General features: G+C 47.8%; 3 protein-coding genes across 10 annotated transcripts in view; 2 read left to right on the plus strand and 1 right to left on the minus strand.

Moving 5' to 3' along the window:
- Fam210b (family with sequence similarity 210 member B) overlaps window positions 1–639 on the plus strand; it is a 13,200-nt gene extending 12,561 nt beyond the window's left edge. The window contains exon 4 of the mRNA XM_034493651.2: window positions 262–639. The gene's annotated coding sequence lies outside the window, so the exon portion shown is untranslated. The remainder of the gene's footprint in view (window positions 1–261) is intronic.
- Window positions 1–12,949, minus strand: part of Aurka (aurora kinase A) — a 15,157-nt gene extending 2,208 nt beyond the window's left edge. Inside the window, exons 1-7 of one of the 3 annotated variants that reach the window (XM_034493646.2) lie at window positions 12,814–12,949; window positions 10,744–10,790; window positions 8,947–9,196; window positions 5,710–5,764; window positions 4,897–5,088; window positions 4,069–4,207; window positions 1,722–1,870 (exon numbers count right to left, since the gene is read on the minus strand). In XM_034493646.2, the coding sequence (XP_034349537.1) occupies window positions 1,722–1,870; window positions 4,069–4,207; window positions 4,897–5,088; window positions 5,710–5,764; window positions 8,947–9,196; window positions 10,744–10,785 (827 nt within the window). In that variant the 5' untranslated portion in view covers window positions 10,786–10,790; window positions 12,814–12,949. Of the gene's footprint in view, window positions 1–1,721; window positions 1,871–4,068; window positions 4,208–4,896; window positions 5,089–5,709; window positions 5,765–8,946; window positions 9,197–10,743; window positions 10,791–12,581; window positions 12,770–12,813 lie in introns of those variants that run through there. The other 2 variants (XM_076930317.1, XM_034493645.2) reach the window with 2 other exon arrangements.
- Window positions 12,881–25,060, plus strand: Cstf1 (cleavage stimulation factor subunit 1). 6 transcript variants are annotated; one of them, XM_034493641.2, is made up of 6 exons: window positions 12,881–13,018; window positions 15,174–15,374; window positions 18,213–18,490; window positions 18,628–18,825; window positions 20,277–20,667; window positions 22,940–25,060. In XM_034493641.2, exons 2-6 carry the CDS (start codon window positions 15,206–15,208, stop codon window positions 23,197–23,199), a joined length of 1,296 nt encoding a protein of 431 aa, XP_034349532.1. In that variant the 5' UTR covers window positions 12,881–13,018; window positions 15,174–15,205; the 3' UTR covers window positions 23,200–25,060. The 6 variants fall into 6 exon arrangements, with proteins under 6 accessions (XP_034349532.1, XP_034349533.1, XP_034349531.1 ...); XM_034493642.2 differs by having other exon boundaries at window positions 12,887–13,018; window positions 15,177–15,374; XM_034493640.2 differs by having other exon boundaries at window positions 12,909–13,043; window positions 15,177–15,374.
- Window positions 25,061–27,837: the final 2,777 nt, after the last annotated feature.

Genomic DNA, 27,837 nt, shown 5'->3' on the forward strand with positions numbered 1-27,837 from the left:
TATAAGATTTCATGGACAGCTGGAGAAATCAGTGTGAACAAAATACTAGCTAGAATTATGCTAACCTTCTTGGAGGTCACAGTGGTGGTGACTATGCAGAGCACAGTCCCCTGTCTCAGGGGATGTACACTGAGACAACACATCATGATGACATAACTGACTTTAAATGTCCACAACACTGCCACCAGTGTCCAGGGCTCTAGAGTGGAGCTGTAGACCTCGGTGCCACCATCACCAACTCGGCATTTTCTATCCATTTAGGTTTTGAAAAATAAAAGCTGGAATCAACCAGGAAGAGACAACGGAGACTACTGTGGGATTCTCAAAGGATGGTCCCCAATAACCAGGCAGCTATGATGGGGACTGAATCTGAGGCTGCTGGAGTAGCTGACAAGAGTCACACCTATGATCTCTCCTGAAACCTGCAAGCTGAGTCTCTATCCTGATGCCACCACTAGACAGGTTAACAGTCCTGCTTAATCATACAGCCCCATGACACCTACAACTCTAGTGTTTGTGTCACTGGGTAACAGGAGCTACCACTACAACAGCCTGCCACACACAGCGCTGCTGGAGATAAACAGAGGCGACCTTTAACTGCAAGATTTTTTAAGAATACAGGCTGTAAATTTTTTAAAACTGCAATTCTTTGCATGCTTGTGCCGTGTGTGTGTGTGTGTGTGTGTGTGTGTGTGTGTGTGCGCGCGTGTGTGTGTGTGTGTGTGTACGTGCTAGAGAGAGAGAGAGAAGAGAGAGAGGTGACAGGTCTTGAACAAGCACCTTAGCCTTCTCATCCGACCTCAACAGGCTTTTAAAAACCATTGTTTGGTAATATTTAAAAAGTAGTCCCGCCGGGCGGTGGTGGCGCACGCCTTTAATCCCAGCACTTGGGAGGCAGAGGCAGGCGGATTTCTGAGTTCGAGGCCAGCCTGGTCTACAGAGTGAGCTCCAGGACAGCCAGGGCTACACAGAGAAACCCTGTAGAAACTAAAAAGTAGTCCCTAAGCCGGGTGGTTTTGGCTTTTTCCCAGCACTCGGGAGGCAGAGGCAGAGTCAGGCAAATCTCTTGAGTTCAAGGCTAGCCTGGTCTACAGAGCAAGTTCAGGACAATCAGTGCTACGTGTGTGTGCACACACACTCACATGCACACAGAACCCTGATTCAGGAGCCCCCACAGCTGGCCACACCCTGACAACAGATGCACACTTTATGGATACCCCATTCAAAGGAAATGTCAAAGGCATTCAAACCCAGTCATTTTTCAAAGTTTGAAAGTGTGCCTACTGTTGAATTGTTGCATTGGATAATGTCTGTGTTTCAGCTGTAAAGGGAATCTTTACAGCCACTGACCAAATAGCAGGAGACAGGCATGCCCAGAGCTGCACCCACAACACTGGTTTTGAAGTTCCAATCAACTGGTGCCCAGCTTCACTCTCCACCCCCAACCCCACCAGGTCCAAGTCCCTCCAGGACACACCCATGTTTACCGGCCATCAGCCATATCTCCTAGTTCATGGCCCTCTTCCATTAGGCTCTAGGACACTCAGCATCCGTAAGCCAGAGTGCAAGAGAGAGCCCAGGTCACCAGGTCTAAATTGCTCCAGTGTTCCTAGGTCAGCCAAGACCTCTTAGACTAGCATTTGGTTAACAGTGCTGCCCCCAAACCCCCCCCCCCCAACTACTACCCCACCCAGGGCTTCTGCTAACCTGGGATCCCATACCTGGAAGATGGAGCGTGAACAGACCACCCGAAGTCTGCGATCTTCAACTCTCCATTTGACCCAAGCAGCAGGTTCTCTGGCTTAATGTCTCTGTGAATCACTCTCTTTGAATGACAGTAGGACAGAGCGTTCGCCAACTCAGTGATATACTGTAGGGAGAAAAGCACAGGAGGCCCAGGGCTTAGTTATCCAAGGCCGCCAGGCAGCTGACAGCTAATCCAACATGGACTAACGGGTGAGTCTGTGAATACCAGACTGATAGGCTCACTCAGGGCTCAGCTAACACAATGCCCACACGAGTAATGTAATCTTGAGAGGCAGGGAAGGCACTGGCTGTAAGCTGCACTTACAGAACTGCACAGCTAGTGACAGGAACAGTTAAGCAATTTTCCGACATTTAAACGGCGCTGACCAGGCGTAGACCTTGAGCTCCCGTAGCCCCACATCTGAAGAATCTAGTGCCACTCCCACAGTCTGCTGTGCATCCCTTACCAGGATATTCAGGATGACTATGCTAAGTTTTAATCTACGTGAAAATTAAATAAGCAAGGACGGAAAGCAGTTGGTGTTTTTCAGCAAACCTGTCTATTCGCCTCTTGTTGAGCCTCCCCAGCCCTGGGGTGAGGTGGACTTCAGTGGTAGCCACTTCCTCAGCACGCACAAGACACCTCAGCTGTAGTCACCGCAGGGCAGAGCTGAGGAGGGCATACCATGGTGCTCACCTGAGTGAGCCTGAGTGAGGCATACCATGGCTGGGTGCATCAAGTGCGTAATTGGCAAAAAAAACAAGACCAGACTTTGGTATTGTTATTTTTATGAAGCATGACCTGTCTCAATGTTTTGTAAACATTCTCCATCATCCTTCTATTTGGTTTAATAAAGAACTGGCCAGCCTATGGCAAAGCAGGAAGGGAGGATACACCTGCAGGACGCACAGGACAGGAGCTGAGGGAGCTATATAATACAACAGCAGTGTCGCATGCCACTGGAAGCCACTGACCAACAGAGAGGACTACCCTGTCAGAACCACTGATGCCCAAAACCATGGTGGCAAGTGCCTGAGGAGTGCTAGCGTGGAATGACAGACTGCCACAGCAGACGCCAGCACACTGTGAGACCCAGGCACACTATGAGACACATACATACACAATTGAATTCTTAACAAGGAGGCAGCGGGCGCTGCTCTCACTGCTGGGTGCAGTGTACAGTGAAGCCCAAGAAGAGAGAGAGGGTGTCCACAATGTCCCTCATACAGTGGACAAGCTCAAGACGGATGAACACTGATCACTAAACAAACACGCACGAGCCCCACACATTCTCCACAGCTGAAGACCTAGAAGCAACAACAGCCCAGCAGCAAGAGCTCCCAGGAGCCCTCAGGTCCCAGTGACACTCTCCAACAAAGGAGCCAAGATCCCTGAGGAAGAAATGGCTGCTTCTAGGACCAGGCCTGGAAGTAAAGATGAGACCAAGTACTCGGCACCACAAAGAAACCACACACAGCCAAAAGTGTTTATGTAGAAACCAGGAAGAGCAACCGGGAGACAAGGCTGGAACAAAACAAAGTAGCACGGGCCAGACATAAAACAAGTCCTCTGTTAAAGACAGGAGAAACTGCTTACTTCCAGAGGACCCAGGTTCAGTTCCCAGCTCCTACATGGGTGTTTACAACAACTCTAGTTCCAGGGAATCTGACTCCCTGCTCTGGCCTCTGTGCACAGAGAAAAATGCAAGCAAAATATCGACATGGATAACACAAACCTAAAAGACACTAACAACAGGAGGAGCGAGCAATCTCCTACACATGGCGCCAAATAAGTCCCACTCCACTCTTCCCTCAGGGAGAGCATGCTTAACTGGGTGAGAGTTCGGCATGGGAAGGGGGACACTGACTTTACAGGAGAAGGACAAAGACCACCCAAGGCACAGGACACTAGCTTACCACCTAGCAAGCAGTCACACTATGAATACACAGTGGTGACATGTGACAAAACTGCACTTTAAACCAAGATCTTCTCAGTGCCCACACCCTTTCTAGTCAAAAAGAACACATAACACTGAAGAAAAGCGCGGGCGTCAGCACAACAGTCATGCGCCAGTGTTGCTTAGTTCTAAAGAAAGTATAAGAGAAGCAAGTTGTGGGCAAGCAGAAACTATGTTCAAGTGAACACACACACAAACACACGCGCACACACACTGATGACTTGGTATAGAGGAAACTAAGCTGCCTTGACTTTCTTCTGCTTCTAATATTTGATGCTATAAAGCCCTTTCTCTGAAGACAGAGTCAAGCCCAGCATAAAGAAGGTGCATTAGGAAGAGGAGAGCGAGGGGAGCGAGCACTTACAGTAGCCGTTCTCTGCTCATCAAACTTGGAGAGTTTTTGAAGCTCTCTATAGACTGTTCCAAGGGGCGCATATTCTAGAATGAGATACACTCGGGTGGCATCATGGAAATACCCATACAGCCTGAGGATGTTGGGGTGCCTGCAACAAAAAACAAAGACGGTGACACCTGGCTTCAGAGCCAGCTCAGCACGGGCTGACTGCTGACCCATCAAGAAATAAAGACAATTGGTGTCACAGAGCACACACGAGGTCTGAACCCAGATCTGAGCCCACCCAAGAAAGGGACACCTTAAACATCTCCACACATGGATTTCAAAACAGAAGCAGATAGAGTTTAGTTCACATTGCCCCTTCCAGACTTCTTTATTCTTAGTGGGAACATGTCAGCTGACACCAGTGTGGAGGGAAAAGTGCTTCTGTGCAGGAGCAGGCCGTGCAAACAGGAGACACAACCAAGGCAGACAGGGTGGCACTGGGTGGGTGTTAAGTAGCACACTCGATGCCCCAGTCCCCACCCTGCCAGGTGATGGCAAGCCAGACAAGCAGAGGACACCCGAGCCTCAGGATTGGCATCTGTATCAAACTTGGAAACGCTGAAAGCCAAAAAAGAAAACCAATGCCTCCAACTCATCCAGCATCTTCCTCTAATTCTCCTCCTGATGAAACAACCCTAGTACACTGCTTGCGTTAAGCCCTTGAGCTGTTTCCTGAGGGCCGTGTCACCTATGTCTATGGCAAATGTCAGCTTCAACCATTCCCTGGGGTGGCCTCAAGCTGGAAGGGGGCCCTGCCTGGCTCCCCAGCTCCTCCCGGGGAGGACCACTCACCGCAGGTGTGACTGGATCTCCACTTCTCTCCGCAGCTGGTGCTCCACACCAGCCTTCTCCAGCTGTATTTTAAACAGCACCTTCAGAGCCAGGATGAACTTGCTCTGCTTCTCCCTCGCCAGATAGACATTTCCAAACTTCCCTTTTCCTAGTGGGCGGCCAATGTCAAAGTCTTCCAGAGTCCACTGCCTTCTACAAAGTAATGCAAGCAATTAAAATAAGACATCACTAGCCATGGCTCAGAGCCATGCCAATGGGCAGTCAGCCTGGTCATGCCCAGACGACTTTCAGACGCACCCTCAACAGCATCAACCCAAACCCACCAGAATGAGCCACAGACTTTAGAGCCCGGCTTTCCGGGGCCCGGCACTGGGCTCCAGGACAGACTAACTGACAAACCTCGCCACCACAGGGCAGCAACAGTACTTAGACAGAACAGCCTTTCAGGACCATGTGGGGACCTCCTCCCTGCATCCCCAGAGAAGCTGTGGGGTGGAGAGTCACTCTAGCGGGAAACACAGAGCCACTATCACTGGTGGGAGCAGGGAAGAGCCAACAGGCCATTCCAAACGGCTACCCAAATTGTGTACAAGTTCATGGAATTACAGCTTTTGGCGTGAGATTCTTCTTTTTTTTTTCTTTTTTTTAACTACTTTTTAAAATAAAGTTTTAACAAAAATTTTCTATGAAAAAGTAATTAAATAAAAATAACTACTTTTGAGCCCCTGATAAGTTTGATTTTAATGGGGATCGCATGAAGATTAGTGTCCCACAACCAGATGGGTGTTCTCGTAGAAGAGAAAGAATGCTTACTTTTTTGTGTCTTCAGTTTTCTGTATGGATGCCTGCTCCTTTTCAGAATTATTTCCTATATAAAATAAGTTAAAATACTGTTTTTAGAGCAACGAAATAAAGTCCTTTTAAAAAAGAAAAGAGAAAAATCTATGAAGAGATGAATCAAAGAAAAACCACGAACACAAAAAAACAAAAGACAAAAAATAATCCATCACCAAAATACCACAGGGACATACTAGACCTGGGCTTTTCATTTTCCTCACAGGGGAGACTACTAAACCATAAACCATAACGCAATCCTGCCACATAGAGTAAACATGAACAGGCCCTCCCTCCAAGTCCGAGAAGGTCCATCCTCTCCCTGGAGGTTTCTCAGGAACTTCCACGGGGAGCAGCCCCACCCACAAGCTCCCACTGTCGCCGCCTCCACCTGCTGTGCGGGCAAGCATCACTTCACAGGAATTTATCCACATGGGAACAAAACACAAGCAGTCACCCTCCTTCCAAAGTCTCATAAGAAAACAGAAGCCGTTAACTCAAGAACATGTACCACAGTGCCACACCACAGGGACCATGGATGCTATTCCAAAAGTTGCCCAAGTGTGAGACTGAAACAGTTCCACTCAGGCTTTGGGAATGAATACAGGTCCAGACTGGTTTCTCCTTCATGATTCATTATCTCCACTCAGGCTGACAAGATCACTACTGCAGGGGGACAGGACCATGACCTTTTGCTGGACAATCACCCTCTAAACCCCAAGGTTGTGCTATTTACTGGAAAAACATGTTTCTAGTTGTAATGTGGCTCACCCGTAGCACACACCTTTAATCTCAAACAATGAAGGTAAAGGTAGTTTGTAGAAGGAAGCAGCCATGTTTGAAAGTCAGAGAAAGGTTGACAGAATAGGATATGTCCAACTCAGGAGAAGAGAGAGGAACGGGAAGTGCAGAGAAAAGGAAGGAGAGAGGAAGGAGGGAGTTGACTGGGACAGTCTACAGAGAGCAAATAAGCCAGGGACTGAGGAGCCAGAAGATTAGAACATTACTTTGAGGTCAATCAGAGCAAGTGATGAAACTGGAAGAAGCCAGACTGATCAGTCAGCTTGGAGAGGAGTTTGAGCCAGAATAGGTGAGTTAAACCAACCAACAGAGTTCACAAAGAGCTAGAAAGATGAGCTTATTTCAGTCTCAGAGGCTGAAAACATTCTAGGCCTAGAATCCTAGAATAGATTACACAGAGGCTACAAACTTCCAGGACTAGGCCCAGGTTAGCGGACGGAGGGGGTAAGCCTCCAAGACAATTACATCCGGTGAATAAAAGTTACTTTTACAATGACCCCAAAATATGTCTTGAAACCAGGAGAAGCCACCCAAAATACACTCCAACCTAGTGTGTTTCTGAAGGACAGACATCAGAATAGATGGTGGAGGGACAAAGAAGGCGGCACAGGCTTTCTTCCCTCCATCCCCTCCTCTGACCCCAGAGCTCTACTATTGGAAGACCCGGGCACCTGTCCCTTGCTGAAGCTCAGGACACTACATAAGCTTCAGCCATCTGGCCCTTCCGGTTTCCTGTTTTGTGACTGGTATACATGCATGAAATTTAAATGGATTTCCTCCAGACTGTGTCTGCCTTGGCGTATTTGTACAGACTGTCATACTTCCTTATGAGGCCCAGCCGGCATTCTCTCCCTCCTCACACTGCTGCAGCTACCTCCTACCAATCCATCTCTCAGGTTTTACCACACAGTGGTCTTGCATCTGCTTCCAACATGAAGTGGCAGATTTGCCCATACCTCTCTGAGTTCTGGAGTTGACCTGGAATAAGTTAACCGCTGAGTTTTAGACTTCTGTGTGTGTCAGCAGCGTTGGGAGGATGCAGGTCAAGGCTATCTCAAAGGCTCTGTAAGCACTCACCAGCTGCCAAACAATCACCAACATCAGCCCTGTTCTGACACAGCCACACCCACTGAAAACAGGGGGAGTCATGGAGCTGCACAGCTGCTTGACACAGGTCCAGTGATGCTGAGCAGACTGCTACAGTCACTGTCCTCTCTCTAATCTTTGGGTTTTGGTCTCTGTATTATTGTGTATTATTATGGCTGCTGTATTATCAAGGACTTTCTGCATTATGATTCAATTTAGTCTTTTTCCTGAGAAAAACCATGTCTGAGTCTTTTTAGGAAAATCCTAAAATTAACTTTACCTGGACACTATTTGGAAGTCTTCCTTATGCCCCGGGGATCATGAAGCACAGAGAAGCACAGAGCCACATGGGGCTGTTACTCAGGAATCTTCCTGGCTGGCTGTCCCTGAGCAAGCTCAAGCCGTACAATTGACACAGGGCAAACAGGGACAATTGACAAACTCTGACTGGCCAGGAGAACAGGCTACAGATTCAAGGCCTCTTTTTAGTATAAGCTTAGAGGTCTCTAAAAATGTAGTTTAAAAATAGGGGGTCATGCGGGGTACACTCCTGAAGGAATAAAACTCAGTAAATAGACTGACTAAAATAAGCTTTTATTACTTTATAGCATAGATGATAAAACTTATAGTAAAAGAAGTTAGGTATTAGTATTTGCTGTTCATAAAAAGATCGGTTCAGATATTTTCTGTTTGTCTGGAGTGCTTTCAAACAGCAAACACTGCCAGCCTAAAAGCAGGCTGTCGTATAGTAAATGTGTTTGCTGTGGAGGAGGCATTCTTTAGATTCTTTAAATTGGAGTTGCAAAGTTAATAATAAGACTAATCTGTTCTGTTTACATTTTCTAATTATGACTGAACTTGTGACCCTGGACATGTAAAGTCAAACACTCCCCTGACCACCTCACCTGGATCATCCCCTCCTCTGCCAGCTGTCCTGTCAGGAGGACCCTCTGACTCTGCTCTCCTTTCATGAAGGACCCCCCCGACCAACTCTCCTCTCCATGCTGGGGAAGACCTTGACACAGTTCCAGTTGGTGCCATCCGAGTTCAGCCTCCCTTCCGGGCCCTGGGGACCCAGGAGTCTCTCCATTACATCCAACATTTCCTTCTGCTCCCAAGGACCTGCAGTAGCTTGGCCTTGGCTGGGCCAGCAATGACATCTGTATGCCCAGCACCGGTGGATCCCGGACCCAGACACACCATTATACTTGAACACGGACATGTCATTCTTTCCCTCCTCCTCAACAGACATGGTACAGAGACTAGGGTGGCAAGGATAAACACCAATCCATGCATTTGAGCATCCAATACAGTAAGGACACCACTTACCTGAGGCTGCAGGCTGCTCAGTCTTCTGAGGGTTACTGAGCCGGGACACAGGGTGAGGAGCACTGGCAGCTGGCAGCTGCTTTAGCACTGGCTTCTGACCTGCAACAAGTTTCTGGGCTTGTGGAGGGACACGCTGGGAGTTGGAAGGACACAGGACCCGCTGGGCCTGGCCACTGCTAGCCGATCCTAGGTTCTGAGATGGAATCTGCTCAGTCACCAAGACTCGTTTCGGACCGAAGGGGACTGTGGTCTGAGACGGAGAGAAAACAGGCGTTACAGTCTGCTGAAAAGGTTGATGCTACCCTGAGAACCAAGTTTCCTTTGCAGTCTAACAAAACTCATAAATATCTTGAGTAATAAATGAGAAGGGGGGCAGAGGGATGACTGAGCAGCCGGGAGCACTGACTGCCCTCTCTGAGGCTCTGCTTCAGTTCCCAGCACCCACAAGGTGACTTCAGCCATCTCCAGATCCAGAAGATCTGAACTGCTCTTCTGGCTACATGCAGGCAAACATTCACCTACAAAAGATATAAATAACTCCCTTTAATAAATAAAGTCAAAGGGAGGAGGCTGAAGCCACTTTATTGTGCCTGCGCCCTAGGGGAGAACTTCACCTACTTAACCTGCTTCTTTAGCCACTCAGGAATAAGCTCGCAGCCAGTAATGGAAACCCAGATGGATGCCCGGAAGCCAGGACACCACACCTGGAATCCAGCACTTGAGGCTGAAGCAGGAGGAGCACTCAATTCAGCCTCCACACCTGAGGCAAACTCAATTGTTATTGAAGCTTTATATCAAATCCTTGCAGCAATTTTACGTTTAGGGGGAAAAAAAATTATAGAACTGGTGACTGGATTATCCTCAAGCAATTTTATAAAACAGTCTAAATCTCTCACTGTGTAATTCTGCCCAGTCCCAGACTCACTATAAAGAACGGACTGGCCTCTATCTCAGTCTGACCACTGCTGCCTCCTAGATACTGGAGGCACCAAGCCCCACCCAACAGAAATAATTTTTAAGAATGTAATCTTCAAAACTAAAATGCAGAGAAATTACTGAGTTTTCAATAGAAAAAAAGGGACAAAGAGGAAAGACGCGTAAGTGCCTTGAAAAGCAGTCACTGCTGCCCCGGAGGACTTCTGAACACTGTCAGCCTTCATTCTTAAGGCCCACGGTAATCACACGCAGACAAGTTGGGACTTCCTCTTCCTTAAATGAGGTTCAGGATCCACCATGAGCTCAGAGGGTATGAGGTTTCCAGGGCAAAGCCATCTCCTGCATGAATAGAGGCTCAGGAAGCCTCCAGGCAGGGTCAGAAAGGGGCCTTTCCACCCAAAGCCACAGTGGAAAGAATTTGATTACCAGAACAATTTGCACATGAGCTGTTCAGGTTTGATCACTGATCAAGGACTCTTGTAGCCAAGCTGGGGACCTGGGTTAGAGTCCCTAGACCCACAGGATAGAGAGAACCCACTCTGGTAAGCTGCCCTCTGACCTACACAGTGACATATGCATGGGTGCACACAAACAAAATGCACATCATTTTAAAAATACAATTGTGGGGGCTGGAGAGATGGCTCAGAGTGCTGGCTGCTCTTCCAGAGGTCCTGAGTTCAATTCTCAGCAACCACATGGCGGCTTACAACCATCTGTAATGAGATCTAATGCCCTCTTCTGGTGTGCATGAAGACACATTCACTTTCATAAAATAAACAAATTGGTCTTTTTAAAAAAAAAAAAAAAAAAAAAAAAAAAAAAAAAAAAAACGCAATTGTGAATACAGGTGAGTCTGTTTACCTTAACAGGCCTGGAGACACAGTTTTCTTTACATCTGTCCATGTCACCTGAAGAGAGAGACAAGAGCCTTTCATCTTAGCTTGGTACAAGAGAAGCAAGCTGACAAGAGACACCATCCACACCCTGCACATTCCTGAGGCCCTTCCCTCTCACACTCCCTGCGTCACGTCACCCCCTCTCCTTCTCTTCCCCCTTGGACATCTTCTGCTTTAGGACACCATGTTCAGCACTCACAGCCTGCTTGGAAGACCTCCTACCTTAAAAAGCATTGCCTCCCAGCTGCCTCAGGCCATGGTCCCATCTCTCCTCTCTCTCGGAACAGCAAAGCTCCAGAACTATCTACCCACTATCTGTCCTCCAAGCCTATTCCCATTGGGCCTTTTAAATCCCACAGTGCTGCCAGTCTCTCAGCTTCCCCCAGTGCGGTAACCCCTGCTCGCTTACTTATATTCCTATGGAACAGGTTTCTCTATTACCTTGCTAGCAGTCATTTCCTGCCCTCCCTGCTTGGCCTCATTCCTCCCCCAAGTTCTTCACCTTTTGCATCTACACCAAATGACCTTGACAGCTCTCATCCAGCTCAAAGATTTACTATAAGTAAGAAAATTGTTCATGCCACAGCAGGCTGAGGCTGAGGTTCAGGTTCCCCTTTTCAGGTCAGGGAGGCTGGGCAAGAGGCAGAAGCCTTAAGGAAAGGACAGTGGCTGCAGCTACCTCACCAGAAGCCTGTTAGGAAATGGAACTCCTGGGCCCAAGGTCAACTCTAATAAAGAGCCCGGCATTTTAGCTTTCCCATGATAGCTACACCAGCGTCTTAGCCCTAAGAGATTTCTATTTCCTGTATCTGCAGTGAAGCCAGGATTTGTTTGTTAGGTTTGGATTTTTTGAGACAGGGTCTTCCTGTGTAGTCCTGTCTGTTTTGGAACTCACTATGTAGACCAGGCTGGCCTTGAACTCACTGATATTCTACCTCTGCCTCCGAAATGCTGGCATTAAAGGAATTCCAGACCACACCTAACCTTTGTGGGTTTGGGACAACAGTTTCATGGATCCCGGGCCGCCCTTGAACATGCTATATACTGTGGAGGGTTACTTTAAACTTCTGATCTCCTGCCTGCAGCTCCTCAGTGCTGGGATTACAAATGTCATCACCATCCTCAGTGTTTTAAGTGCTGGGAATGGAATCCAGGACATGCTAGGCAAGCTACTAACAAAACTACATCTCCGTACAGGCTCTCACATTGTACCTGAGGCTGGCCTCAAATCGAAGGCTATCCTCCTGCCTCAGACTGCTGATGTGAGCAACCACGCTTGGTGTGTGGTGTGGGGTGTGTGTGTGTAGGTGTTGAGTCTGGGACATATGTAGTTAGGCTGGTTTTTCGGACCTACTGTCAAAGGATGACCTTTGACTTCTGATCCTGCCTCCGCCACCTTACTGTTGGAATAAACAGCGGGGCCCACCATGAAGGCAGTGTTTGGGGTCAAACTTAAGAGCTTCTGGAATATTCTACAAACTGAGCTTTACTGGGTCTTCGCTTTGAACCAGACCCTCAAGTAGTCCGGACATAAACTGCTCAGAAAGCTGCGGTGAGAGCAGCACCAGCCCTGGGCACTCGACGAGAGGACTCCCGTTCATCCACAGACTCTTCGACTCGACCTAGACTCCAACTCTCCACCCGAAGTAGTTAGTCCCCACTAAGCCGCAGTTTCCGCATCCACAATCAGTTTGCAAATTACTCGGTTAGCTAGTGGTCTGAGTCCCCATTCCCACAAGAACCTAAACCCAAGCCAGGAAAAAGCCGTCTGGATTTTTCTTAAACGGAATGCAAACCCATTACCCCGATGTCACTCAACCTTCCCCTTCGGTTTGCAGCATCCAGGCTCGCCCTCACCAGCCAGGTCCCCTTCTTACTCACAGGCAGGAACCTGCTTCCGACCGAAGCCTCCAAGCGATCCCGGTAGCTCAGCCGTTACAATTCAAAGGTTCTCCTTTTAAAATAGGAGTTAAACCCTCTTCTCCAAGAGCTGATTGGCTAGAGCTGGAGCGACGCCGTTCTGTGATTGGCTTACCGTAAACGCGACTATGGGAAGCTCGTTCCCTGCCGTAGCTGGGCGCAGGCGCACTGAGCTGTCGGAGCCCGGAAGTGGTGCATCAACGGCCCGTCCGATCTGCGGCCGTTCTATCGCCCGTCGTGCTCCCCAGGATCAGGCGTTTGCCGGTCACACACAGCCCTTTGGATTCAAGGCTGTCTCGGAGGTGATCAGCTCGGAGAAGGTGAATGAGCGTCTCGAACGTGCCAGTGAGTAAGATGGCGAGAAGGGCAGGCTTACGAGTGAGCCGGGGTTGCTCGGCACTCGGCTGCATGCCCTTTGCACGTGCGCACTGAGTGTGCTCTCAGAGCGATCGATCGGGCACGATTCGCGCCTCCATTTTTCTAGAAGAGAGCGGGAGACCGAGACCCTGATCAGCGGGTACGGGGTCGAGGGGGCGTGAGGAAACGGGCTAGTGCGGTTGTCTAGGGTCTAGAGTGGATCACGTGACGGACCGGGGCTAGCGGAGAGGATGGCGAAAGGCGGTTCGCCTCAAGTCCGTGTCCTAGAGTTGGCCGGCCTGGCCTGCACCCCGGGTCTCAAAGGGCCTCGGTCCCAGTGGGTCCCCACCTTCCGCCCTGAGCAGAAGTGGTCGCGCGGCTTCGCCCTGGGCCCCCTGCATTCCTGGGTGTTAGCTTCCCGGGGTCGGGCTCCTCCTGTCTCGTGCCTCGGTGTCCCCTCCAGGAAGGATATAAGTAATCTGTGCCCTATTGGAAGTTCAATGGGGAGTTAAGTTAAAGGCTCAACATCCACCCCCGACCCCGTTTTCTTTAAATGTCGTGATACAGCCCCAGATGTTTCCTGGCAGGAGTGAAGAGATGGTAGTTCAGTGGTTAAGTTCTGGGCTCCGCAGTGTGCATGTTCTTCCTCAACTTTTGGGGGACTTTAGCTTGAAAGGATTCTTGGAACTCATTTCACCCTCTGTTGTGTCCCAATGTCTTATGCAAGGGTAGATTTGTATACATTTCTGTCTAATGTACACGGATATATTGAATCGCTTCGTTTAGTGATCGAATGCTAATTAGGTACTTGGCAGCTTATCTGGCAGTAGGAATTGCATGGTGTTATTGTTAAGGACTCTGGTCAGTACGGTGCTGTGTGGCCTTGCTAGTCTTTTTTTTTTTTTTTTAACTGAGCCTGGGGTGTCTGTCAGCAAGTATTGTAAGTATTGGCTGTATCTCCAGGCTACCTTCTTGCTTGATGTCCCCAAGCTCCTATAGTCAAACATCTAACCACATACATACTTATCAAACTGTCTACCCAGGTTGATTAAGAAACCATCATCTTCAGTTTTGTTTGGAGAGCGTAGATCCTTCCAAATAAAGATAAGAGCATAATGTGTCTGATCTTTACACTTCTTATTTGTTTTGATGGTAATCATTTTTTGTTTGTGATAGGGTCTCACTGTGTAGCCCTGGCTGGCCTATGATAGGGATATGTAGACCAGGCTGGCCTCAAAATAGCAGGGATCTGACTGCCTCTGCCTCCCAAGTGCGGGGACTAAAGACATGGGGCAGGCATTTGACACATTTTTATTAAGCAATTTAATAACTTATAGGATCTTCCCAAAACGTCGAGCTTGGCTTATTTTTCATTTTGTGATCCTCATTTGTGGTTTTTTCTTTTTCTTTTTTTGTTTTTTGGTTTTTTAGACAGGGTTTCTCTGTGTAGTCCTGGCTGTCCTGGAATTCACTCTGTAGACCAGGCTGGCCTCTAACTCAGAAATCCACCTGCCTCTGCCTCCCAAGTGCTGGGATTAAAGGCGTGCGCCACCACTGCCTGGCCTCATTTGTGTTTTCATGGTGTATTTGTGTGTTCATGTACGACCTCATCAAGCTGTGTAACTATGATAACGAGCTCGGTTGCCTGAAAACAAGTTTTAAAAATAAACATAACAGTCACTGGTAGATTTACATTCCAGCTGGTGTAAAGTGGTCCAGGCATCCAACAAAACAAGGCTGACTGCCTGTGCAGTCTGCCATTGCAGACTCCACTGCTAACAGAGATGTCAGAGGAATAGCAACAGAGAATAAAAGTTGCAAGTGGGTAGTTTAGCAGCGGATTGAAAATGGTCAGGGAGTCTACTGTATCCGTCACTGACATTATTTGAATAATTTCTTTATGCAGTTTGTGCACCATTTTGATTAACCTCCAGTGACATAGGTACTAGCTGAGGAACCTGAGCTTAGAAAAACAAGGTCACCATCCAAAGATAAAGCAAGATAATCCAAGCTGAGATTGGAGTGTGTGCTTATGCCCGGCCTAGGAGGCCTGTGTTTCCAGTACCCGGGGCGTGCCTCTCTGCCTTTCACTCAGTGCCTGTTTGTTCTCTCTTGCAGCAGTCAGGGAAACTGTCATCCTCTTCTGCAAAATGTACAGAACCAAAGTGGGTTTGAAGGACCGCCAGCAGCTCTACAAGCTGATCATCAGCCAACTGCTCTATGACGGTTACATTAGCATCGCCAATGGCCTCATCAATGAGATCAAGCCGCAGTCGGTGTGCGCACCCTCAGAGCAGCTCCTGCATCTCATCAAACTAGGTAAGCTGCGCGTGTGGATTCCAACGATGCTTTCCTTGCTTGCCCGGGGCAGTTTTTTAGACTCATTGTCATGTTTGCAGGATACAGTGTTGGGTACTGAAAGGGTGAGTGGGATCCAGGAGATGAAGCTGCCTCTTATGTATTTGTACCCATCTGCTGGGCACTCTCTTTAAGTGCCAGCTCAGGACTCCTGGCACGCTGGCTCTCTCACCCCTGTAAAGACAATTATCCTGTCTCCCCCATGCTGCTCTGCCTGGTTCCTCTGCCACGGGGGCTTCGTTCCCTTCTTAACAGACACTGTCGGAAGCTCGCTTTGTTCTTTGACTCAGTTCCACACAGTCCTTACCTTCCCACTACATACTCACCAGGAAGACCACAAACTCTGTTGATAGCAGGATCATGTGTTAGCCAGTGATACCTGTTGAAATAAATAGTGAATAAAGGGTCCCAGCAGCAGCAAGTTCCTGCTACCCGCCTCAAAGATTTACACACACACACACACACACACACACACACACACACACACACACGGCCTTTATATTTTGACATGCCTTCAGCAGCACAGCCCCTGGATCACTTCCTAACCTTACTAAATTTATATTCTACCTTAGCTGTCCTGAACCCAGAGGGCTGCCCACTGGGTACACTCTCCTGGCTCCTTCCTATGCCAGCTATGCCTCCTTTTCTTCCTCTTCCCATTCCTCTTCTTCCTTCTTTTCCTCCTCCTCCCCCACCATCACCTCCTCCTGGCATGGTGGATGACCTTCTCCCTCTTCTCTCAGTCTGGAATCCTAAAAGTCCCACCTCTGTCCTGCCCAGCCATTGGCTGCCTGTATGGTATCTTAGTGTCTTACTTTGGACACTGATGTAAGCAATTGGGGATCCAAATCAACATTATAATGGGAGCAAGGGGGGGGGGCAAGCCCACTGTAGATCCTGCCCCACCCCTCAGTGGCTGTTTGAATCCCCACTGCATCCAGACATTACTCCCAATGTTTATGGGAAGTTTGTTTTGTTTCAGTTTGCTCTCAGTTTGCTCCCTGCTTTCAGCAAGTGATCACCGATACACACACACACACAGATCTAGTTCAGGACACATGCACATAACAACATAGGTGTTTTAAGACTTTAATTCTAGATATCCTTAAAAGTGTATAATGCTGCTCTGGAGAGATGGCTCAGTGGTTAAGAGCACTAGCTGCTCTTCCAGAGGTTCTGAGTTCAGTTCCCAGCTACCACGTGGTAGCTCACAACCATCTGTGATGGGGTCTAACACATAGGATATATGCAGGTAGAGCATGCATATACATAAAATAAATAAATGATCTTTTTAAAAATATATATGATGTTGAAGCAATATAATGTTGAAGACTTGTTCTGATGTGTTTTATTTTAAATTTTTAGACCACCAAGCAAGTCCCAAGTTATAGTTGAGGCCTGCTTTTGTTTTGAAAAGCAAGGATTTATGCATGAGAAGAGACCACAAACGTTCTTCAAGTGTTTTGATTCCTCCTGTACCAATTACTATTACTGTTGATGTGATGTGTGCGGTTATGTTTAAATCCAACCCTTTTCTGTTTGTTAGGAAGCATGATTTTTATTATTACTATTATTTTATTATTTTGTGTGTTTGGGATTTTCCCTGTATGTGTGTGTGCGCGCTATATTGGATGCACAGAAGGCCTGAAGAGGGCATCACCTTCCCTGGAACAAGAATTGCAGACAGTTTGTAAGCTGCCATGTAGTTACTGAGACTCGAACTATCTCCTTTGGGGGACCAGCCAGTGCTCTTACCGGCTGAGCATCTCCAACTTCTGGGCTGGCTTTCAGTTGTCAGTTGGTTGATTAGTTGGTTTGTTGGTTTTAGGTTTTAGATTTTTTATTTTCTGTGTATGTGTGTTTTGTCTGCATGTATGTGCACATACCATATGATGCCTGATGCCCACAGAGGCTGGAAAAGGTCATCCGGTCTCCTAGAACTGGTATGGATGGTTGTGAGTCACCATGTGGATAGTGGGAACTGAACCAAATACTCTAAACCATTGAGCCATTTTTCCAGCCTCTTTGTTTTGTTTTGGAGACAAGGTTTCACTATGTAGCCCTGGCTAGCCTGGAACTTAAATTATGTAGACCAGGCTGGCCTCTGCTCAACCTGCCTCTGCCTCCCATGAGTGTTGGGATTAAAGGTGAGCACCATCATGCCCAGTGCTTTATTTGCCTGCTTGCTTCCTTGCTGCTTGCAAGCAATAGGATTTCATGTCTCTCAGGCTACCTTGAACTCAATATGTAAGTGGTGGATCTTAAACTCACTATCCTCCTGCTTCAGACTCCAAAATTCTGGGATCACAGGCTTCTGTCATAACAAGTGTCGTAACAATGTACTGTTTATAAACTTCATTATATTTAAGCATGGCATTCTTTCAAAATCTTTCATTAATGTTAGTAGTATAGCAACTCAATCAAATCTGCTACTAACCTATCACAGCCCTAAAGATTAGAATTCAGGGCTGAGGAATGGCTCAGTGAAAGGCTGTTTGCCTGGCACGTGTGAGGCCCTGGGTTGTCCTCAGCAGCACAGTACCATTTCCATTCTGACTGGGAAAGATGAGTGAACTGCCGCTGCTGCTGTGGTTGCTCTTTGCTGCTGTGTTAGAGCGGACGGCGGTGGAAGTGTGAATCCCTTCTCTGTCCGCAGAGTGTGCGCCTTGCGTAGATAGCATGGGCAGGGCTCGTGATCCATCCAGCGGTCGGTCCTGCCGGATGTTATTTTCACTTCCATTCCAGAACAGATCTTTGCATTAACAGATTTTCTCATGCTCTTCACCTTGATTCCTTTAGGGATGGAGAACGATGACACTGCAGTTCAGTATGCCATTGGTCGCTCTGACACGGTTGCCCCTGGCACAGGGATTGACCTGGAGTTTGATGCAGATGTCCAAACAATGTCACCCGAGGCTTCCGAGTATGAAACCTGTTATGTCACTTCCCACAAAGGCCCATGCCGAGTGGCCACCTATAGCAGAGATGGGCAGTTAATAGCCACAGGATCTGCTGATGCTTCCATAAAGATACTGGACACAGAAAGAATGTTGGCCAAAAGTGCCATGCCAATTGAGGTACCATTCCCTCCTACCGTTGCTCCAGACAGCGCAGCTGTGTTGTCACCAGCTCTGGTTTGCCCCGTGGGACTGTGGGCTTGGACCACATGCCTCTGTGCCTTGAGCATCTATCTCTCCTTTTCTTGTTGGTTCAGGTCATGATGAATGAGACTGCGCAACAGAACATGGAGAACCACCCAGTGATTCGAACTCTTTACGACCATGTGGATGAAGTCACATGTCTTGCTTTTCACCCAACAGAACAGATCCTGGCCTCAGGCTCAAGGGATTATACTCTAAAATTGTTTGATTATTCCAAACCGTCTGCGAAAAGAGCATTCAAGTACATCCAGGTTAGCTATATCAGGGGAGCGCTGGACCTTTAGATACAGTATTGCATGCCTATTTTTCCAAGTGGTCTCAGTGATCAGCCTATAAAGGACATGCCCTACGTGGCACTTAGATGAGATGCCATTGGTGTAGGAGTCACTGGCTGTCCTTTGCCCAAGTAAGACTGCAGATGAGCTGGGTTTGGTAGATCACACTGTAATCCCAACACTCAGCAGGACTATCACAAGTTCAAGAACAACCTGCTGCATAGTCAGTTTCTTGCCAGCTTGAGCCATAGAGGGAGACCCTGTTTCAAAAGGGGGTTTGGGGATGAGTCACTTTTATGACACTGTGGGATCAAGCCTCAGGTCTGGGGGTGGGGGGTGGAAAAAACAACCAAAACAATGAAGGGGAATGGGGTAGGGGATAAGGTGGGGAACAAAAGAAAACCCTGCCTTCCTTAAAAGTGCCTTATAGCCACCAAAGTGCTCAGTAAAAATAACCTAGGCCTAGTCCTGAAGCTTCTAGCTTCAAACAGTCTGATCTAGGCCTAGAAGCTTACCCTTTCTAGCTGGCTGGTTCAGCTCAGCTGTTCTGGCTCAACTCCTCTCCAGGTGGACTGATGCAACCTGGCTTCTCTTGATTCTTCCTGAATTACTCTGCTTGGCCTCATACTAAGTCTGGCAATCTGTTCTAATCTACTGGCTCCTCACCCTGTAACTTCACCTGTGTCTAGCTTGTTACCTCCCACTGTCTCTCCAAAACTCTCCCCATAAAGCTGCTTCTCCTCAATCACTGCCTCTCAAGTAGCTTCCCTTTCCTATCTCTTCTCATGAGAATTGGGCATATCTCATCTCTGATTCATTCTGTCAGATCTTTCACTGATTCATCATTTTGCCATTAGACAGCACTTTCGAGCATGAGTGCTTCCTTCTACAAACTAACTTTACTGTCATTGTTTGCGATTAAAGGTGTGTGCTAAGGGTCTGTCTGTATCCCAGCAGAGGGATTACAGGCGTGTGCTAGGGCTGAGCCACACCACAACTGGAAACAGCATTTCCAGTAAACAACAGGACCTCGGGGTTCACAGTGTGATCAGCTGCCCTACAACAGTGCCAGCTGGAAGTGTTGATCATCTGAGAAGAGCGACATGTGACCTCATCTGAGTCTGTTGCATAAAGACTCATGTTTCAGAAGCAGCTTCTGGCCCTCATCATCTGGGTTTTCCTTAGAATTCCCTAGAGCAGATTACGGAAGCTTTCTTTGTTCATCTTTGGTGGCTGCGTGAATGTGGCTGCTCTAGTGCCTTGGTAAGGGTCCGTCCGTCTGATTCCATCCCATGTTCATTCCCAAGGGAAGTTCCTGGCTGCTGTTAGGAATATGTGATCAGTAACTAGTCCCAGAAAGTGCTTTTGCTTTCTGCCCCTGCAGCTCAGTCAAGTGCAGGTGACTGACACTGTGCCTCTGTCCTCAGGAAGCTGAAATGTTGCGCTCCATCTCTTTCCATCCTTCTGGAGACTTCATCCTCGTTGGAACTCAGCATCCCACGCTTCGCCTGTATGACATCAACACCTTCCAGTGTTTTGTCTCTTGCAATCCCCAGGACCAGCATACCGATGCTATCTGTTCCGTTAACTATAATCCTAGTGCCAACATGTACGTCACTGGCAGCAAGGATGGCTGCATCAAGCTGTGGGATGGCGTCTCCAATCGCTGCATCACAACCTTTGAGAAAGCTCACGATGGGGCAGAAGTCTGTTCTGCCATTTTCTCCAAGAATTCCAAGTACATCCTCTCAAGTGGAAAAGACTCTGTAGCTAAACTCTGGGAAATCTCCACAGGGCGGACACTGGTGAGGTACACAGGTGCGTGAGAAGGTGGTGCTGGGATTTCTCAGGGATCACACTGCTGACGAGAGGCACCGGAAGAAAGGGATTCAAAGAGGGCTTTGGCCCATCCCTAGGCCAGTGCAGGGAGCCCCAGAAGAGATGACCAGTGTCTAAATGTGAAGTAGACCCTCAGACAAGAAGACAAGCTCAGTTCCTGTTAGTTTTTAATTTTTAGGGATTGTGCCTGGGCTCTTTGTATGGTGAATTTGTTTGAATTTGCCCAGTGTAGTCCTCGGTTCAAGCCTGGGTACAGTGAGTGCTGTCTGTCGCTGAGCTTAAATCTGTTCCACAGCAGCTAAGAGTGGTGCTGGATAGAAAACCTGGTAGTTCCAGTGCCTTCCTCTTGTGGGGTATTTGCACCTCACATTAAACACAGGACTCAGAGTTTACATACAGGAGACCAGTATTATAAGGAACTGTGTTAGCGTCTTGGAGAGGGACATGGAAGAGCTGGTGACATCCAGGCCACTAGAGTGCAGCACAGTTCCTCTCTGTGTGGCACAAGCTAGTTGCCTAAAGGGCCACTTCTGTTACTTTATATGATGTCATTTGGAAACCATCTCTAAGAACCAGGTACTCCTAGCATGCAGAAGTGCTCAGGGCAAATGTGAAAGCTTTCAGTTTACAAGTGACAGCCCTTGCTTCCCAGGGGACAGTGCACCCAGACAGACATGTTACAAAGTGCTACCAGGAGCTTAGGTTGCTTATTTTAGTGGGGCGTTGTAATTTTATTTTATTTTTTGTTTGTTTTTTTTTTTTTCAAAGGACTATATAGACACATTCCTTATTTCCTAATTCCTAAGTTAGCTCCCTGACGGTCAGGGAGGGCTTCCCTTCTGGTTTTAAGATACACTTAGAAAGCAGAGTGTTCTTGCAATGGTGACAGAAGGGTAAACTGAAGATGTTAGATGTGCCAAGTTCATGGTACACAGGTCAGTGGTCTTAGTATGTAGATGCTGAGTCCATGGTACACAGGTCAGTGGCCTTAGTTTGTAGATGGGCTGTGGGTGAAAAAAAGATGAGCCCAAATTTACAGGGGGAAAAAGTTAAAATTTGCAGATTTTGCAAGAGAGATTAAAGGGGACAGTTGGTTATAAAATGAATGGCCTTAAATTCTGTAAACTCTGGAAATAGAATTGATGGTGTCTTTCTTGGCTCATCAAACTGTCTACAACTCAAGGGACTGTGTTGTTTTATTGGTGAAAGTTTGAAAAAGTCAGCCCATTTTACTGATGTGTCATTTGGTAAATATTTCAGAAAGGTAATTGTCATGTCAAACATTTAAATATATGGTTTTTGTCACAGTCTTAGAAAGGTAGGTACCTGTAATGCACTCAGAATGGTATCTGTCAACATCACTGAGAGTCACTGGAACTTAGGAATAGACACATAACTCACCGCAGAAGCCAGGGCCACTGCAGAGCATTGAGCAGCTCTGCCTTGCACCCATCACTACATGCAGCCTTTCAGACAAACACTCCAGGGAGCATCTCCTGAGCGCTGTGGTGGGGAGATTTGTTTGTTGCTTGTTTTCATCCTCAGCACCCTAGAAGGTAGACACTTGAGAGGTGAGAAAGGGGAGGCTTATAATAGGAGACCATCTACCCAAGGTCATAGCTCTTCAGGAGTGCAAACTCACCAACTATGACGAATGTGTCTCCTCTGTAGCCATGTTCCTCTTACAGATCTGTACTGCACGAAAGCTTTCAGTGAAAGTAGCATGTGACTTCTGGTTTCTGCAATCGGAAGTGCCTGGGCCGTGCATGGGTATTTGGGAGGCTGTCTATCAAATGCAGCCTCATTCATCATGAAACGCCCTGCACTGCTCTGTGTACTCTTTATGCAAACAGGAAATGTTTATTCATAGTCACGAGATGAAAAGCTTCCTTTGAAAGGTGGCTGTTGGTATGGTGCGTCCCCCTAAGTCTGAATGTTAGGAGTTTATCCTGAGGAGATAAAGGTCTGTACAAAGGATTTACACAACAGTCTTCAATGGCTACAAGCTGTACACCCAGCAGCAAGAGAATCATTAGTGATGACAGACAGGGCCAAACACTGGAATTGACCACTGTGGGAGAGAGGTGGTGTGTTGCAGGTCGCTGTCTGCCTGCAAGTATACCAGAGTGAACAAACAGGCCTTGGGTGCTGGGCCTAGAGGAGACAGCGTTGGCATGGCACTAGAGCACTGTGGGGGTCTAAGGCTAGCTACATCTTCATCCACAGGCTAACATGTTGATTTGTGTGGCAGGCGCGGGTCTGAGTGGACGGCAAGTGCACCGGACACAGGCTGTGTTTAACCACACTGAGGACTATATTTTGCTGCCGGATGAAAGGACCATCAGCCTGTGCTGCTGGGACTCTAGGACAGCTGAGCGCAGGAACCTGCTGTCCCTGGGCCACAACAACATCGTGCGCTGCATAGTTCACTCCCCCACCAACCCTGGCTTCATGACGTGCAGCGATGACTTCCGAGCTCGGTTCTGGTACCGGCGGTCCACCACTGACTGAGCTATCCCCACTCCTAGGGTTCTTGTCTCAGGACTCTGCCCTCTTCCCTGTGTCCTGCCACCGGCTGCGGAAGTGAGCAACTTGCACCATCTGTGGCGGGTGTGTAGCCTTGGATTTGCGCGTGGAAGTTCTTTTTTTACCTTGATGTAGAATCGTGGTGAGAAAAGTTGGAAGCAGACCTGTGCAACTGTCCTGATGCAGTGATTTCGATGTGGTCTCCACCAGCTTAGGGAGTGCAGGACTTGGCACGGCCTTCAACTCTCGTTCCGGGAAAGGACAGAATATAGGAGTACTTCTTGGGCCTCAGGGTCACACTTGTCACCTCCTGTGCTGTCCCGCCCCCTCTGTATTTTCTTTCCAGATGCATTTTGGCACATGAGGAGGGCTACATCTCTGAGGACCTGGGTTCCTTTTGGAACCACCTTGCAGGGATCCCAGTCCCATCCTGAAGTGACATCGTCCTGGTAATAAAGCTCAGATCTACAACCTCACGGTTCCTCCTTCTTCACGTCAATCAAGTGAAGGGTTTCTAGCCTCCCCGTCTTCCATCCCTGCAGCACCCTCTCAATACCAGCAGTGCCTGCTGTGAGGAACAGTGACTAGCCTGCAAGCCCAGTAGAGCAAGGGTGTCAGGAGCCTAAGGCCTTAGCTAAATAGCAAGTTTGAGGCCAGCCTGGGCTAAATGAGCCCCTTTCTCAGAAAAACAAAACAACCAAATGGGTGCCATAGCCCACACCTTATTCCCAGCTCTTGAGAGCCAGAGGCAGGTGGATCTCTGTGACCATAGCCTGGTCAGGGCAGCCAGAGCTATATAGTAAAACCTTGTCTCAAAAAAAGGAGGTAATGATCTGATATATTCAGTCCAACCCACAAGAGCCTGCTATCCCCAGCTGGGGGTGTCCCCAGCAGAGGGTGTCCCCAGCAGAGGGTACCTGGGGCCCCACACTCCTGGAAGGTTGCTGCAGCAGCACTCTATCAGATGCATTTTTCTCTCTTGAAGTGTTTGGGAAGCTGGCAGTCTTCTCTCTGTGTTAAGTCACATGTAGGCGACCCAGCCCCGCATGACCCTCTTACTAACAAAGCCTGCTTTCTGTTTCTCCTGAAGAAGAATCCCTCTGAAAACGGTGTGAGGTCACCAGTTAAGCAGTAATTCCCAGGCCTCAGTAAGTCATTCCTGAGTTGTGAGAACATTGGCAAGAAAGGTCTGTTCCAGCCTTACCACTGGGCATCACCAGCTCTGTGCTTAAGGTCCTAAAGAGCTGTTTCTGTCCACAGGAAGTCTTAACTGACACTTTTATTTTACATTCTGGCTTTCCCGTATTTGACCCTGGCCACCTGGTGGTGCTATAGGTTCTAAGAAGGCTGTTGGACAAGGACAACCTGTTGTGTCTAGGCAAGCTTTGCACTTCTGCCTCTGGCGTCCCTGTTGCTTTCTGGCTGTGACACTACAGAGCAGAATTGCCACCTCTGTTTCCACCCACACTCCCAGCACAAGGTACCAGGTCACTTGGGAATTAAAGTCATGCCAGAGACATGGTGCAGTCTCTGGGCTGGCCTCGATGCCAGCAGTTGCAAGGGCCAACAGGTGCAGAATGGAGATACGCTTTTTTTTATTTCCAAAACAGTTTCCTCCTCTCCTGTACCTTCCTCTCTCCTTTTAAAAGCCACATTAACGTTTGAGCTGCTGTACATGTCAAGAATATCACATGGACGCATTCTCATCACAGAACATCTCGCTAATTGTACCACAACACCCTGCATTTGAATGAAGAATTTATATCTGGGCAGGATGACCTACGCCTTCTATGTTGTTTTTTAAAGATGTGATTTTAAAAATAAATTTTTTTAAATATAACAGTGACGTAAAGGTAGTTTGTGTCTTTGGAGATTGCCGTGAGCCTTCCTACACTTGAACGTCGGGTCCTAAGCCGTGGCTGTGGCTGAGGTAGTTCACAGCGTGGCCTGGTTCATGGCTTAGCGCATAGTCTAGAAGTCGTAGCTGTGTTCCGACAGGTTCTTTACTGTTCTCCTCTGAACAGAAGACCTGAGTATAGATCCCTTTCTTTGGATCGATTCAAGGAAATTGTTTTTGCTTTGCATCTTGGTATTCTTTTGATAAGCAACATGGGAGAGTCTGGTCTCAGCTCTAGCCCTGACTTGATAGGTGAAGGTCGTCGTTTGCTGTGTGTGTGGGGGGGGGGGGGGCTGTGTACCCCATGGGTGCTCAAGGGCTGCAGCTCCAGTCAAGGCCAACGCTTGAACAAGTGGAGTTGGTCTCTGAGCACGATGGTATAAACAGTTCATGGGGGAGGCATTTGCTCTCAGGGAGACCTGTGAAAGTAGGCTAAGAAAGCCTTCTTAAGACCCTTGCAGTTCAAATGTGAGCAAAATTTATTTTTAATCTCTAAATGGTGGAGCTAGCAAAAAAGCAAGAGAATTCCAGAGAGAAACAAACACGGGATTAGCAGAGTGTCAGAGCCAGCAGGGTTGTCACTCAGTATCAGATGACAGTTCCTGAGCAGAGCTAACATTGCCCCATAGAGTAAGAACTTTGATCAAGACCCAAAGGAGAAAATAGAGGAAAGAGTAAGATTACATCGTTTTGGTTTTGAGTCCCAGAAAGTAAATATGAGCCCTCTAGCACCATAAAAAGAAGTATACAGAAATCTCCGTGCTCTTGCACTGGCTTGGGATGTCACAGGAAGAGCAGGCCCATGCCTGTGTACAAGCTGTACCTCAAACAGGGACAGGCTAACACTATCCAAAACACTGGGCGAGAACCAAAGCCATCCCCAACGGAGAAGCAGGCAAATGCCTTGCAGAAGCAAGCCCGGATCTCTATGACAGCATATCTGAACCCAGTTCTCAGTAACAAGATACATAGGGACACAGGCCACCATCAGACAGACCTGCAGAGTTAGAACTGCCCCTATAGAATGTATACATACATAGAGTATGTATTTACCAGTGGAGGCCAGAAGGCATTGCTTCTCCTAGAATGGGTGGGTATATGTGGGCATTTATGAGCCACCAGCCATTGGTGCTGGGAGCATCAATGCTCTCGACAACTGAGCCATCTCTCTAGCCCCTTATTTTTGGTTTGGTTTTAGTTTTTGTTGGTGTATGTGTTCATGTTCTTCCACTGTGGGTTTTGAGATCTAACTGAGGCCATCAGGCTTGTGCCACAGATGTCTTCCCTTGCCAAGCCATTTCTCCCTCCCAATCTCAGACTGAAACAATACACTTCCAAAACTTCAAGGTCTTAATGAACCTTTTTTAAATTAATTTATTTTATGTATATGAATACACCATAGCTGTCTTCAGACACACCAGAAGAGGGCATCAGATCCTATTACAGATGGTCGTGAGGCACCATGTGGTTGCTGGGAATTGAACTCAGGTCCTCTGGAAGAGCAGTCAGTGCTCTTAACCTCTGAGCCATCTCTCCAGCCCCCAAGGTCTTAATGTTCTGTATATGCTCTGTGTTCAGCCATCTTTATGGTCATGGTACTGAGTGCCCAGTGTTGAAATACTACCAAACTCCACAAACTTCACAGCTAAAAGTTGGCGCAGAAACTTGGCACAAGCAATGGACACAGGAAACTGGCCATCTTAGACATGTTAGACACTGTAGAAATGGAGCAAGCAAATGCACTAAGGCCAGGAAAGGAGACTGAGTCCAAAGTGCTGTCATCTTTGTGATTATGGGCATGTGCCGTGATTCTGAGACCACACCGGACTAAGTACCAGGTTAACCTGAGGAGCAGTGTGAGGCTGAGAAAGGCAGAAGAAGTGTTCTTGGCACATCAAGAGGATTAAGAACTTCACTACAAAATAGGTGTGGCTGGCAGTGTGCCTGTACTCCCAGCACTTGGGAAGTTGAGGCAAGACAATCTAAAGTAAGGTCACCCTCTAGTATATAGCAAGTTCAAGGCCAGCCTGGGCAAAATAAATACAAGAAAACTCCAAGGTCTCCCCTGCGTGGTTCTCCGTCACTCAGTGTGTCAGCTTCAGGCTGTCAGATGTTTTGAAAGCACCTAGTTTCCAAGAATAGCCTGTTGTTGCAATACTAGGCTTCTGGTGAGCTTGCCCTAAGATGCAGGCAGGTTGCAACAGAATGGCCACGGTGCCTTCTCAGACCTTCCATTCATAAAATCAGACAGGATCAAACCTGGACTGAGTGGTCACACGTGTTTGCAAATTACCAACTTAGCCTAGAAGGAGGTACCCCAAACCACGTCTTGGCTAGGTCCCGTTTGTTCAGTGTCCAAATCAGTTTCGGTTTTTGGTCTAGGCTGAGTTCTCTAGAAGATATGACGTATCAATTCCAGCATCGTACTTGCCCCAGCAACTTGAGGTGCCCTTCAGTGTGGGAAAGGAGCACTGCCAGCTTGAGTTGTGGCGTCTTCCTCAACGTCAAATCCTACATTGTTATTTCACTATGACCTTCAAGTTTGTCTTTCTTGCTTTTGGGGGGACAGGGTCTTTTAAACCTGTTAAAGTTTTTACACAAGTATGTATCAAGAAGAACAGAGCCCTCCTTTCCCATCCTTTTCCCTCCCCCTTCCTTTCCTCCTTTTCTCCCCTCTGTTCACTTAGGCAGTTTTACTTCTCTTGTTGTGTGTGTGTGTGTGTGTG

The sequence above is a fragment of the Arvicanthis niloticus genome, chromosome 2, assembly GCF_011762505.2.
Source record: "Arvicanthis niloticus isolate mArvNil1 chromosome 2, mArvNil1.pat.X, whole genome shotgun sequence".
Taxonomy (NCBI): domain Eukaryota; kingdom Metazoa; phylum Chordata; class Mammalia; order Rodentia; family Muridae; genus Arvicanthis; species Arvicanthis niloticus.

What these genes read in the sequence shown, in the direction of transcription:
- Cstf1 (XM_034493641.2), top strand. Translation starts at nt 15,206, where the DNA reads ATGTACAGAACCAAAGTGGGTTTGAAGGACCGCCAGCAGCTCTACAAG. An exon ending in CCTGCATCTCATCAAACTAG is followed by an intron (nt 15,375 to 18,212) that starts GTAAGCTGCGCG and finishes TGATTCCTTTAG; the next exon opens with GGATGGAGAACGATGACACT. An exon ending in GACACTGGTGAGGTACACAG is followed by an intron (nt 20,668 to 22,939) that starts GTGCGTGAGAAG and finishes TTTGTGTGGCAG; the next exon opens with GCGCGGGTCTGAGTGGACGG.